Source organism: Apteryx mantelli, chromosome 4 (assembly GCF_036417845.1).
Source record: "Apteryx mantelli isolate bAptMan1 chromosome 4, bAptMan1.hap1, whole genome shotgun sequence".
NCBI classification, from domain to species: Eukaryota; Metazoa; Chordata; class Aves; order Apterygiformes; family Apterygidae; genus Apteryx; species Apteryx mantelli.
This window is the reverse complement of record NC_089981.1, coordinates 32,494,408-32,509,833: the sequence shown is the minus strand read 5'-3', so window position 1 is coordinate 32,509,833 and position 15,426 is coordinate 32,494,408. Positions and strand designations below refer to the sequence as shown.

At 37.4% G+C, this 15,426-nt stretch overlaps 1 protein-coding gene across 1 annotated transcript in view; it reads left to right on the top strand.

Annotated features, from left to right (window-relative positions):
* The window catches only part of KIAA1549L (KIAA1549 like), a 66,658-nt gene that overhangs the window by 32,498 nt on the left and 18,734 nt on the right, over positions 1-15,426 (top strand). The window contains exons 12-14 of the mRNA XM_067295347.1: positions 2,817-2,995; positions 4,215-4,432; positions 11,276-11,405. Of these exons, the coding sequence (XP_067151448.1) occupies positions 2,817-2,995; positions 4,215-4,432; positions 11,276-11,405 (527 nt within the window). The remainder of the gene's footprint in view (positions 1-2,816; positions 2,996-4,214; positions 4,433-11,275; positions 11,406-15,426) is intronic.

Below are 15,426 nucleotides of genomic sequence, written 5' to 3'. Positions count from 1 at the left end.
TGTTAATTATAACAAGCAGATGTGTTCATTGGGAGTATCTATAAAGAATGCCTGGACAGTTTTCTAAAGTTTCCTGTGATTCACAATCACTTGCCCAGCTGAGACATTCAGATGGATTTACTGACTTGCGTGGCAGGAATATACAGCAGAAACAATGCTCAGGGGCTCCTAGTTCTCTGTGAACTCCCTTTGGTTGGGTTGTTAATTTTGGAGGTTTAGTGGTGAGGAGAATTCCAGCATGTTGTAAACACTTTTTGTGACTTCTCTAGGAAAGAGACAGGTAGGAGCAAATATTAAAATTCCCGCAGTACTTGCATATGGTTCACTGCTGATCTAAACTGTAGCAGTGTGCCAATAACTACAGATCACAGTCTCCCTTTATCATTCATCAGTGAGAAAAGGGCAATGGAAAAAACTACGTTTATATTGTAGGTGCCATTTAATGAACAAATGCTGACCTAAGGTGGAATAAACTTTCAATTTCTAGTCCTACTTGGCTGTTATATCCATGTAAATAGCACTACACTAGATACAAGAGATGTGCTCACAAAAATGGGCTGATAGTGAGTGTGCTCTTCTGTGTTAGTTAACCAGAGCAAAAGTAGCTGTCCTCTGCGATTACTGCTTCTCTTTAATTTTTCTTTTTATTTATCGAGTCTGACAACCAGAGGAATTCTGTGTAACTAAGCAGCACTCCCGGTTTCTGATCCTGCAGTGAGCTCAGAGAAGACAACCCACGCATCTGTAGCTAGTCCTGCTCTTTGTGGGTGCCTGGAGAGCACTGCAAGTCTGAGGCCTCAGCACGCACACAGTTCTTCTGAAACATTTTGGGATGGAAGGACAGCTGTACTTCTTTTGCTCTTTCTGCTTGAAGTAGGACACGTAGTGGATGGTTGAAAAGAATCTTGTTCAGCAGTTTGATGCCTAGCCCTCCCTCCAGGGGTTTTCAAGCATGCCCAGTTCAGGCAAACACTGAGACAGGTGGTCAAGGAGACATGGTTCCACAACTTCTTGGTACTTGGGCTGCTGCTTAGTTACTGCACAAGCTCATCCAAGTTGTGATCATCAGGCAAGACCATCTTGTCTATACAAAATACAATTATGACATAATCTTTTTCTTTCTTGGAGGTAATCCTGTCACAAATGAGGCACCTTCTTAGGGCAGCACAGAAGAAATTAGCACTCCAGTAGCCTTTATTGTGCTGATTCAGTGTACAAGTTTTATAAGATGTTTAAGTTGTGTCTGAATTACAGAAAAGACCTATATTCCAAAACTGCATCTGGTAACTTTCATAAGAATTAAACTGGTTCAAAATACTTAGGGGGAAGAATATACATGCCTCACTTTATAACCATTGTAATGTAAATGCTTTTCTGCTCAAGGGTGATCGGTGGTATGTAGGTATCTTGTCATTCATCTGATTTTGCTTGTGTGAAGTCCTGACTCCATGGCAGTGAGTGGGGGTTTGGCTGATAATTTCAATGGGTCAGGCGTCTGATCATCTGCTCATTACTGTAAGCCTACAAAATTCAGTGTTTGAACAACCCCAGTAAGAGCAGAGCATTCCAGACAGACTAAAAACTGTTTGTCATATTTGGACAGTTCCATGAATCCAGAGGGACAGTATTTAACTGCAGAATGATTTAACGTGTGTATTTCTCAAAAGCTCAAGTAATGTCAATTCCAGTTTACAGTGAATATAGACAGAAAGATAAGCTTAGTGGGTTCATATTTTATGTTACGACTATCAAATATTTTCTTACCAAAGTCATAGCGGTCTAAACTGCTGAGTTTATACAAGTCCATTGTAATTTGCATGAAGATTAAATATTAAAAGAGAGTATATTTTCAGAGGAAATAAGTTTAGAGCAGACCACTTCATTCTTTAGCAGAGGATCTCTGCTTCTGTCCTTTAGGAGATGGAACAAACATTCTTCTGTTTAATAGAACAGTGTTTGCAAGAATCTCTTTGTGGAATTTGTGCTCATGCTTTTCAGTCATTCTTTTTTCTAAAATGAGGATAAAGTTAGGTTTAAGATTCCACAGCTGACAAAGTGGTGCAGGTTTAAAACAAAATTTGGAGAAGAAAAAGCCCAATTGTATTTGAAATTTCCATTTATGTAGAAATCTAAAAATAAAGATGCTTAACCATGCTATTTAATTTTAAAGACTTTCAAAAGCCTTCTCTTTTCTTAACAAAGTCTAACAGTGTAACTTTACAGTCACTTGAGGTATTGCTTTGTAAAGCAAAAAATAACATAAACTTAGAAGCCATTAGTTTCTTAAGCATGCTTTAATACATAACAGCAATGCTTTCATTTTAACAGAAGGCATTTTTAGTAATAGTAACTTTTGCTAAAATCAGTAGATTTATTTTCAAATTTTGAGAAAGCCCGAGCTCTTGCAATATAAAAAAATGAAAAAGAAGCGCTGTGGAGATCAGATCAGGTGCAACTGCTGGAAACTTCCATGTATGTGTGTGCACATGACATCTTTTCCATGCAAAACCTAGGGAAAGATGTACTTTGCCTTTCATTGTAATTTTCTTGCTTTTTGTGTGTCATTCTTTTTCTCCTTCTCATCTTACTAGCACAGATTGGAAATCAACGTTCTTCTGGAGAGTGCCAGACAATCCTTTGAATATTTAATATTATCTGTAATCTAAGGGATTTTTCCAGTGTAAAAGTCTACCGGGTCTGCTGCTTGAGTGTACTGAACAAATTATTAATCTAAAGCATGTGCTTGTTGAATTTCATCTTGAACATGCAGTAAAAATATTTATGTCTTTATAATGAATAAGTTTGATGTGCTTTAGTGCCCGTAAGTGATGAAGAGGAAGGAGGCATTCTCTTTGATAACATTGCCAAATCTGCCATTGATCCCTTCGACACCTCTTCTGGATCTGTACAGCTGATAGCTATCAAACCTGTGGCACTACCTGCTGTTCATGCTGCTTCAGAGAGAAGCCAGGAATCTGCCATCATTAATGGAGAGGTAAGGGTGGTTCGGTAACACGTCAGCTCTTTCCTTGGCTGCGTTTCCTTGCTACATTCAAACGCAGCAGAATCAGGCCTGTGATTGTTGAGGGCTGGTTGGAGCACTTCACCCTGGTGCTGTATAAAGTCCCACTCGCATTGTAGACTCGGAGGTCTGAGAACTTAAGGTCTGCTCTTTCATAATGCACTTAAACATGATGGCGACAAGCCAAAGGGGTTTCTCATTTGCAAAACTCACACTGCAACAGTCATTTAAGAATCAGCCAGAATCATCCTGTTTTACTGTTTAAAACCAACACTGAGAGTTGTCATTAGAAACAAAGTAAGAGACAGTGTTGTCAGGCTTCCCATTTGGACCTCGATTAGAGCAGTCTGTCATGTTCCCTTTTGTACGTGTATTTTAAGCCCTGATGTGCCACAGACTTTCTAAACTCAGAGCAAAGGCTTATTTAGAATTCAGCACCTCATTTCTGTTAAGAGTCAGTTATCAGGAAAACATTCCTAATGCTGTGTTCTGCTGTACATACGTATCTAGGAATTTGTGAGAAGATTGTAGAATTTGACTCTTGAAGCAGAGATTCCAAGTAAATTGCTCATTTTCACGCAACTGACAATTTGAAGCAAGAGTGAAATTTTCATGTAGACTCCCGTCCCTTAGGAGAATCCAAAGGAACCTGACCTGTAGCAGGTCAGACCAAACACCCTTTTAATTCAGGATCCTGTCTTTGACAGTGGCCCACAACAGATTTTCAAGGAAGACTATGATTAAGAGGAACATGTGATGAAATTTCACCAGAATACTTTGCTGGCCATCCGTGACTCCTTGTTCAAGGCTTTATGTAGTCAGAGGCGATGTCTGTACTTTCTGGACCCTACTGGATTTTCCGTTGGTGAATTCTCCCCATTGTGCCCAAAAGCAAGCGTGGCATTGGGTCACGGCAGTTGGCTAATATCATCAGTGTTTTTCTTCAGTGGGTGTGAACTGAGTCACTGTTGTGATGGTAGATAGTTTTTAGGCTAAAATTATTTAACCATCTGCCGAGTCATAAAAATACAGCAACTCTGTTCACTTGCAGTTCCTCACTGCTTACAGATGGCTTAGTGTGGTACAAAAAACGCTCTGTAAAATGACACATGCAGTGCATCGAACACTTTAACAATACTGTTTTGAAATAATCAGCCCGGCACCATCATTTAAACGTCTTTTTGCCTTTTAGGTGAACAAAGCTTTGAAGCAGAAGTCTGATATAGAACATTACCGCAACAAGCTGCGCTTGAAAGCCAAGAGGAAGGGATACTATGATTTCCCCCAGGCTGATAGCAGCAAGGGGCTGACAGAGAGAAAAAGGATGTATGAAAAACCCCAAAAAGAAATTGACCACATTTTGGATCCAGATCCAGATATATCATCTCCATTTGCTGAGCCTAAAAACAGGTGAGACTTTTTATATGCAAAGTTATTCATCTGAGAGGAAAGTTGCTGTCCAGGGGTTGCAGGGAATCAATAGATCTGTTCTTAATGAGGAAAATGTTTGTTCATTTTGATCAGCTGATCCCTCCTACTTTATGAAGAAAATTGATATAGCCTGTGATTATTTATGAAAGTATGTCATTTGATAAAACTGCAATGTGGTTAAAAAGGAATAAATGGAAAGGCAAAAAAAAAAAGTGAAGGGACTGTTGCAAGTTCTTGTGAGTCATTTTCAGAGTAGTCTCAATAGGAAATGTGCTAGTAATTTTTTGGTAATTAAAGTGACCAGGAAGTTAGCATCTGATTTCATTCTTTTCCAAAGTTCAGTGGTGTTGCAATCTATTGTTTTACTTCTATCTGTCATTATTTCGATTCAGGTATAACTATTGCAGTAGGCATAAGATAACACAGCCAGTACATTGTCCATATATTTCAGTAAATCCTGCAACGTCGTCTGTCAGGATGTGTATGTACCTTTTATTGGTGATCTTTCAGGGTGTCTGACAGAGAGTCATAATTTGCTCATCTGTGATGTGCAGCAGGCATATTGTATAGCAATACTAATGCTTAGTTAACAGTTTGTGGTCTCTTGAAGATGGCATACCAATAGTGTCCATCCCTCTATTTTAGAAAAAAGAGGTGGGAGAGTACAAGTTACCTGCTGATTCTGTCTGAGCCTACTGTAGATGGGTGGGCCTGCTCTGCTGTTGGTGCTCTCTGAAACACAAACTGACTTGACAAAAAGAGGAGATCACACCAATCCTACCCCAACGCAGCCCAAAAGAGGAGTGGCACAATATGCATATTCCTCTTTCTTAGGGGTCGTGGAGGTGTGAAGCGGGGAGAATTATTGGAGAGTGTGTTTGCCATTACATGTCCTACCACAAGGGCTCTGATTTTTGCTGCAATCAGGGACCAGCAGCTGATCCAGGAGAGAAAAGCAATATTTAAGTACATTTCCCCTGGAAATTCCTCATGCATTGAGGTGGTGTTTCTTCTCATCTTCTGGAAAGTTCAGACCAAAGTTTTCTTGTGAGCTTAAATTGTGACTGCAATCAAAGCATCAATGATCACACAGTTTTTGCACGCAATACAGCTTCAGCAATTACCCCAATACATACAGATGAAAAAGACTGTAATGGGAATGCTGAAGCAGTGTTGTGCACTGGTCAGAGTTGCACTGGTCAATAAAGAAAAAAATTCTGACTGAACTGTATGTTATGCCTTAGTGGAGGGTCTGGGGCATCATTTCCTTGTGCAGGCTTCCAGTGAGGGAGGATTAAATTGCTCCAAATGCCCTGAAAAGTTAAGATATTGAACCTTAGTGCACAGCAGTTCTATTCTGTCTGCACATATAAATGTGCAGGGAATATAAATTAAGCAAGTAGAAACTTGGATATGACTGTGTGCTATACATACAGTGAAGGGCTGAAGCCTTACTTTGGATGTTTATTATGCATCATATGTCACATAGGAAATGCTTAAAACATTACACGTGAAGCTTTAATACTTACCATCTGCTTTTTGTTAAATATACTAATGTTTGTTTGTTCATGTGCCAATGTGCTGAAAGATCCTGGAATACATTTTTCCTATGTGCTTTCTGATGTGTTGTGTAAACCTGTCAGAGTCTATTTAAGATAGTGATCACTGTCATGATATAAACTGCTTCAAGGCCAGCATACTGCTGTAGGGTAATAATCCCATTCTGTGGCTGAACCACAAAAGGCTCAATGCTGGTTTACTTTATTGTATAGTCTATATCCCTATATATAGGGATATATATAGGATATATCCCTGTCTTCCTTCCTATATGAAGGGAGAAGAACCATTTCTGATATGCTTTCTGTAAAGATGCAAAGCATTTTCAGAACTTCTTGCAGACAAACCAATTCTATAGTCCATGCTGTAATCACCATACTAACACCTGCAGCCTAACCTCGTATGTTGCAACATGGCTGACAGCATTATTGTCTTCATTTTATAAGTAAAAGTAAGATGGGTAAAATGACATACTGTTGGAGGAAAATCTTGAATAATATTGCAAAATAATGCAATTTTTGGTTATGGGTAAATGAATCAATATAATTTTATTTCCATAATAAAATAAAATTGGTTTTAAAGCAACCTAGGATGGCATGAAATTGAAAAGATTTGCTCTATAACATTTTTTGCTTTGTATCATCATTTATGCCATTATAATTACAGCAGTTAAGAACTTATACTTTAAAATGCTTTCTATTAATTTTTTAATAATAACATTTAGGGGTAAGTAAAAGATTTCAAAATTTCTAGGGAAAAGGCCTATTTCACTCTTTTCTATTCTGCCTATATTCCACCGACTTAAATCACACTATTACAGCATTTCCAAAATACATCAGAAAATAAAGATGCAATTAACTACAGTATTCACAGTCACCTTTATATATTCAATTTTGTTTTAAGTGGTATTTTAAAAATTATTTACAAAATATCAGCAGTAAATAATTTGATTTGTTCAAGAAACAACAGCTTTGTGCTCGTAGTTCCTTTGAGTCTTCTGTACCATAAAATTCATGTTTTAAAATGTTCCAGTTGTGTTCCCAGCAGACACTTGCTAACCCATTTGAATGCCAGTTGTTAGTGTTCATATCTCCTTTCTCATTAGCAAAACTTCCTTAAATGAGCTAATTGGCAACCTCAAAGTAATTTTAAAAAGCCTACTGATGATAGGCACTATTCTGGGTTTTTCCTTAATAGTTTGTAATCAGGTCAAGAATCTGCACGTATTAAAGAGCTGCACATTTGAATCTCTTAGAAAATATATCACAACTACATCAGCTAAGTATTCATAGACCTATCGTAAAACATATATGAAATTCTAAAGACCTTTAGTGTAGGAACATAAATATTTCAGATCTGGTTAGGCTTAGCATTCCCCGGGTTCCCCATCTTTTCTGGTACTATCAATGCTATAGTCTTTGGAAGAAACAGGGTTTATTGCACTTGGGGGTCTTCTTATGCCCTTTCTCATCTCTCTCCCCCCATCTCCCACATTGTTTTTCTGATTACAAATCCACTGTGTCCTTTATGTGCTCAGATAGCTTTCAAATAAAGCGCTTCAGTTATTCAGTTATCATATTTATAGGGGAAATTTATTCCAAAACTCCTCCTTGTGTTCTGATTTGGCGTGCCTTTGGGACTTGCAAACATGCGCATGGGAAGTTGTGAGTAAAGGTTCTTGAAAGCCTCCTTAAAATTAAGTACATGCCTGAGTACTTCGTTTAATCAGAAATATGAAAGTTGGTCAGTGTTGGTGGTTCTTGTCCTACCTTTTTTCCTTTCTGTCCGTGTAAATGTCTGCCTTTTTGGAATTCATTCTGCAGACCAGTTTCTGCTACCCTAATCTGTCAAGGCAACAAATTCTGTTACCTAAGTCCATAATATCTGAAGAATTACTTCTTTTTGTTGCTGAATTAATCTGAATTGTGTTGTCTTTCTGTTTCATTGATGGTTCTTGAGAGGTTAAACCATGAGGTCTCTGTGATTACTGAATGACGCAGAGGCTATTTAATGTCATTTTCTCTTGTGTCCCTTACAGAAAGAGCCCTGGGCTTCTCAATATCTCAAATATCGCAGTAGATCCTTTTGCAATCAATTTGTTCAGTCCAAAACTTTTCAAACTCTGGGGGCTTTATTTTCACTCCGCTTGCTATCTCAAGTAGAGCTCTTAGCCACAGCCGCACTTTACTTTGACAGAAGCCCTTTTTGCCCTTCAATCAAATCTTAGCACAAGGTAGCATTTTCTCTCAAGATACCTGGCAAGCAGAGGAAAGTGTCATAAAAGTCTACAAAGTCTTCTTCCTTCAATAGCTCCCTTTTAAATTCCTGCTTTCAACTCTTCTCTGATTCCCACAAATTTATCAATCATGGCTGAAAAGCTGTTATGCTCTGATGTTTACTGCCTTTGTAATACTCCCTATTGTAGCCTCAAAATCATCCCACCACTATGCTGAACACCCTACCCCAGCAGCTCCAAAACTGCTGAAGGAAGTAGCTGGTGAGGAATTGATTGAACAGTGGTCTCATCCCAAATTTAATAGGTATATTCTTGATCCATTGCGTGTGGTCTCACCTGCATGGGGAGTTAGAAACTGCTAAGATTGACAAGATATTTAAACAGTGACTAGCTCTTGATGTATCTGGGTTGTAAAGACTTTTAAATGTTATGAACAGCAAGAAAGCTATTTGAGCACATAAAGGACACAGCGGATTTGTGATAAGGAAAACTGTGGAAGATGAGGGGAGGGAGATAGGAAAGGGCATGAAAAGACCCCAATTTTGGAAGATAGGGAAAAAGTGTGAGTCATTGTGGTTACTCTTGTTAAAGAGGTCCGTGTTTCTGAAGCCACCTTCCTGTTGGATAGCAGGATGAGCAAAGACCAGAAAGATGGGTCTGAAGAGACACAAGTGAGAAAAAGAAGTGAAGTGTCATCATTGGCAAAGCTAGAAATGTCCTGGTTTTGTAATAAGAAATATGATCTTTTGCCTTGCTAGAACAAACTTGCTTTGTTTTTTTTTGATCTTGTCTAAAGCAAAAATGTACTTGGATGAATGTGATATACTAAGAATGTTTTTACATTCTCAGGGGTAAACTAGGCAAAGTAATGCCGTGGACACACTTTTTGGGTACTTACTACCCAAAACATCCTTGGGAAACCCAAGGATTAGTGTACATTTCCAGTCAGTCTGTGAGGGTTAGTTGGTAACTGGCAGCTTCAAGTGCCAGAAAAAGGAACAGTATCTCCCGAGAGGTGTGGATAGTTGTCCATCTGACATAATTGCAGACACTGAGGAGGAAGCCCATGACTTCAAAATCTGTGTTGTTACACCTTTGCTTATCTCTTATCATTATCTGTTCAGAGTGGGCACCAGGGCTGGTCCCGTGGGACCCAGTTCCTGGTGGGGATTTCCATCTGGTAGCACAATGCAAGTTGTGTGTTAGAGTGTAAACATTCTTCGGTTGGTGTCTTGAGGAAATTGGTATAAATCTTACCTGGCAAATGGAGATTTGAAACTGTGAATTCAGACATAGCAGTGCAAGTTCTATTACTTCACTATAAACAGTGCAAAGTCCGCTGTACAAAATGAGCAACACACAGACATGTTAGATTATCTGGTCTACTTTTAATATTTTGAATGCAACAATTACACAAAGCAGAAAAAGAATGCAATCAGGTAAAGATAACTTCAGGTAAAGGTAACTCCATATTAGGCACTAACAACAATGTAATTACTGTATTAATAAATGAAACTGGCATGTCATTATTTGATCAGTGGTTGATCTACAATGGGAGGAGGGCTTTTGTGATATGTGTAAGAAAATGACTAATGGCCGGATAAACCATGACAACAGCATCTCCTAAACTTTATTGGTTTATGTGTGGCCTTCCTAAAAGATGCATTTTGAAGCATGAAGTTCCTATATCGTAACCATTCTTGAAGAATTTATGTACAGATATGTTATGCATCTTACATCTTTCTGACACAACTACAAATACAACTAGTTGTGTCAGAGAGGTTACAGAATATTTTGAGTATTGAGTTATCTGCTTTTTTTCTAGCACCTTTATTTCCCCTTGCTTCTGGAGCTCAGGGTGGTGAGAGCTCAATGCACAGGGATGTCTTTGCCCCAGTGCCACTCAGAGCTATGCTGGAAGCGGTTTAAGCTAAGGGATTACAGCTCTCTGATAAAGCTGCGGTCAGTTACCAGCCTGGCTATTTCAAACCTGCATCTTGCAAGCTGTTCCTTGCCACTGTTGTCTCTTTTGCCCACAGCTTTGCTGGGTGTCTGTTTCAGTGGAGTTTCCCCTTCCTCCCCATTGCTCGGGATCAGAGACGAAAATCATTGCTCACCATCTAGGTGTGTGAGGGCAATTCTCTCTCTCTTGCCCTGCTTCCCTTCTGGTGCTCTTGGGCCCTCCTTCAAAACTGGTTGAGACTTTTTGGCAGCACTCCTGTAGAGCAGCCCAGGGACTACTCTGTTGTATCGTTTGATGACAGCTCCTCAACTGCTCCTCTGTCAGGGGTGTATGGTTGGTGCAGCAGTGTTTTGATCATGCTACTTTCTCCTGGATGATGCTGCCAAATCTTTCCTTGCTGAAAGATAAAACTGTCCACTTGGACAACTAGAAGAGGATGGAGGGAGGATCTGAATTTCAGGCCATAGAAATAGCTATACTAGTTTAACTCTGCATGGAGATTTCTATTACCCATGAAAATCCAAAGCCAGATCTGTTACAGCATCTTTAACTAATAACTTATCTTAAATTTTAATTCTAGTTTTGATTCTGATGTGCTGTGTAGCCTGTAAGACTTGCCTAATATCAGAATTATCAGATTTGGATGCTTAAAGATGGGTACTAATATCCATACTTTGGCACTTAAATAAAGGTCTTACAATCTGTAGCATCCATTGAATCGATAACTTCGTTTTAATAGCACGTTTTTATTTTTTATTAATATAAATCTCACCAGCTAATGCTAAAAGGGTTCTGATATCTTCTTGGAACATATTTCATCTGATAAGCCGCCATATATGATGTCCATGTCTTTCACGTAGGTGTTTTCATTAACAGCAAACAAAATCTATCATCTCTTCCATAATACTACTGATTTCCAGCAGTTTTGTATGCAGAGAAAGGATATCCTATTATAAAGTGGCATTTTTATGAAACTCATCATTTTAGAATAACAATTAATATGAAAGATACTGCCTGTCATTTTTTTTGTTTTCATTCTAGTGTTTTCTTGTTTGATGTTTTCTAGGCAACAGATGAGGAACTCTGTATACAGAAGCAGGCAGTCCTTGAACAGCCCTAGCCCAGGAGAAACCGAGATGGATCTTCTAGTCACCCGAGAAAGACCTAGGCGTGGAATCCGTAACAGTGGATACGATGTAAGTTTATCAGATAAATTCAGTGAAATCTGCTCAGCAAAGTCTTAATTTATTCCTAAAAACAGAAAACAACTGATAAGCTACAAGCCAGAGTACCATTGGGAACTTAACGTTACAGTACATTATATGCACTCAGCCTCCTAAGAAAAACTCAGGATACAGAACACGGAATCTTTCATGTACTTTGTAGCTGCACATTGTTTTATACTCTGAAATATTAACAAAGCTTTCTCCTTGAAATTCATTATTAGCCAAAGTATTTATTTCTAAATGTAGATAGTTCTTCTGAGTATGCAAACACTTACAAGATACTGAGCTTTTTTCCTTGTCTGTAGTTAAAATCCTCTACTTGTTCTGTACCCCTTATGCTTCTGTCTTGATTCAGAAGATTGAACAACCACCTTATGGAGATTTCATTTATTTACGGATGTCAGTACTTTGTGCAAATCGCCTATTAACAGGTATTGGCCACATTTCTGTTCTCCTCTTACTACTTCAGAACTGGGAGTGTTTTGAAGAGGTAAAGATCAAAAACAGCCAGAGGAGATCTGTTCTGGTTTATGGCCCAAGGAACTCATGCGGTGAACACAGGCTAGATTAGTTGTCTCATGCAGTCTGAACATACACTGGCTACAAGCTGACAATGCGTGCACCCAGAATGAGGATAAAAATAGTTCATATATTATGGTAATGTAGAATTTTTCAGTCCTTTGTCGTGTATATGACAAGCTGTAGCTCAGCCATCCAGGAAGGTCAGTTCCTAGAAAAGGTCTAAACATTTTTGGAAAATAAGGAAGTTATCTGGTTGCTGGGCATCCTCTAAACTCTGGAGACAACAAGCATTTTGTGTGAGAATTAATCATTAACTCTCTCGGCTGTCAGGCTTGTATTTTTAGCAAGGTGAAAAGATTTAACCAAGGTCAAGGAATATGTTCAGGAAAGTTTAAATCTTTTAAAGAATTCTTCAGGACATATTTAAGAAATCTGGCACATAAAACGACTTCCTGCATTTGAAAACTTCCCATCAGATTGTATGAAATAATGCTGTGCCCTGTAACTGGGATTACTACCAAATACTTTTTTTCTCTGTCATGGTTTCCCTTAAATAACAAATCTCTAATTTTTCAATTATGGTTTTCTGAAAATATTTCATCTCTTCTAATAGTTCTCCTGATATTTCTCTGAATCGTGATTCTCTTTCTTGGAGCTAAAAACTGGCCAGGATATGAGGATCTACATTTATATATCTGTTCTCAAAGAATATGTAACTTTCTATATTGTTCTGGAGTATGCATATTCTACTATTTGATGTTCTGAGTATAGTATTTATAGTGTATAACATCTTTTTATGAATGGATTATTAATGAGTGTTACCTATCTTTGAATTTTAAGTAACCCCACCATGGTTTAGTATGGTCACCTTCACCTAATAAGTAGATTAAGGAGAAAGTATTAACACATTCATTACTTCCAGCAAGTTCACAGTTGTGAGTAGATCAAATGCTATAATGAAGGACTCTAGAACCTTTGAGCTGCTAATGAGCTTTACACTCGGGCAGAGAAAATGTAGGCCATTTTGATGTAAAAGCACGCAAATGACCTCATTATATTTGTCTACAGATCAATATACAGAAGAATTTACTGGTAACATTTTATTGATGTTACATTGATGTTACTCCTCAAAAACTTCTGGATTACTAATGTTCACATGGAAAATTCTACTGATATAGTTGCAGCAGCAGAATTTTGTCAATATATGACAAGCCAAAAATGTATAACCTCTTTGTCTCTCAGTACATGGCTTTCTTTTCTTTTCTTGTGTAATTCCAGTTCCTTGTATTAGGCGGTAACTATGTATGAACAATATCTGAATTTTTATAATGCTAACATTAATGTGTATTGGCATCTATTTATGATCCTTAGGTGTTTCAACTGGTATGAAAGCAAATAGCATATATTAGGTGATAAGATGAAATAAATTTTAAAACTTGAGTAAATGTATCTCTGCCACTAGTCTCCTCCAAAATCTTCTTGCTAACTTTGATATTGATACATCATAACTGACTTAATTTTGACTGCTATTAAAAATCCTTTATTCATATGATATATTTTAGACATTTTTTTCTTTTATAGGATCAAAAGATATAGAAGTGTAATGGCTTCACTAAGGGATTGTGGTAGAGAACCTGATTTACTTCATCAGGTATTAATAGGTCTCTTGTGGAATTCCATTCACTGACATTTTTGCAGTCATAAGGAAATAGAAGAGCTATGATTACTAATCTTCAAATTGGGATAGTGTGATTTTTGAGGCTCTTTAGTTGCACTTATACGTACAAATCACTTTGTATTTTATTGTCATGGTTCTAAAATTTACATAATTTTCATTTATATAGAATGTACAGCAATTTCTACTATAATGCTAGTAACTTTAAATAGTTAAAACAGAATCAAATTTTGCTTGCTTTTGGAGTTTTTGATTTTCTGTAGTTTTTAAATGCAGCGAACACTGCTTTCTTTATGAGAAAGTTATGAGAAAATGGAAAGGAAGCTTGGATCACTTTGAGACAGTTGGGTCCTGTCATTTCAATTATTTGTTCCTATTTTCTCTGATTCCAAATTTTAAAAGCTTTATGTGGCTTGCATTTTGACTACTTTGAACATTTTCTTGCTTCTGGTTTAGTGAGAGGCAGCTTCATATCTAAATGTAGGCAGAAAAAGAGATCAGACCTCAGTTTAGTAACTAACTGAAGTAATGAGATTTTAAAAAATGATCAGTTTTCAATGGTGGTTACAGTTCTCAGTGTAAATGGGGAACTGAGCTTCTTTTGAAATCTGGCTCTTAATCTCTAGAGAAACAGACATGCAGTTTAAAATATGGGGCCTATGTATCATTTTCACACATATGAATATCCTACTAATCTAAAAAAATAAATGCAGTGGTGTATTACTTCACATGAAATTTAATCACCATCTAAAACTAGATAATATTATGATGAAAGGGCAATATGGACAAAACATATTAGATAGGCATAAAGTATCTTAAAAAAGCTGTTGGGTTATTGCTATTAATATTATAAAGGAATAATATTTATTTGTAAAAAGCCTGGTCTCTGTTAGTAGCTCCACGGGCTAGATCAGATGTTATCCCTGAGGTTAGCAGAAAACTCACAGAATATCACCTACCTAGTACTCTGAGCAGGCTTTACCCGCACGTAAAGATCTGAATCCAAATCTTCTGGCAATGTGCATTACCACTGTTTCACTGACATTAATCATATATTTTTTCAGTTCATTTTTCTTTGGCTTGTTTCCTCCTGACTGACTGCAAAGCTGCAAAGCGCTTTACTAAGCAGTGTTCTGTCATAGAATTTGTCATTGGTGCTTAGAGACTGCTAGAGCTCTCAAATGTGCTACTTATTCACTGCGTATCACAGAGATCACTAATGCACATTTAAGCAAGTGCAATAACTGATCTTACAGTTACACATAAGTAAATACTAGATTGGATAAAGCTCAGAATCCATGGCTACTGTTAGTTTAACTTGCATAGCAGATTTTTAAGAAACATCCCCAAATATTTGACATAAACTTTTTTTTAACACTAAGCAGTTATGTTTGTATAGTCTTTTTTAACACTTATTCATATTAAATTCTAATATATAAATGGTTAATTATTGTCTTAGTTTTTACTGCTATATTTTTCATTAAGTAGAAAATGTAGCTGTATTTTGACAGCTAAGAGAGAAAACAAATTATCATCTTTTAATTAAAGTTTATTGTCACTTCTCAGGCTAAGCATATAACTCTTCTCTGAATAGCTGAAAACGGAAAAAGAAAGTTGGTTAGATATTTTCCTCTGTAGATGAAGAAATACTGTGATTATTCTGTACTATGTATGATCAATCATACATAGGTTGCAAAAGGTTGTGACACAGTGGCTGATCTAGTCAGGTATACAGAAAGTTACTGCACTATTATATGAAAAAAATGTATGCCATATCAAGAGCTACAGAGCACT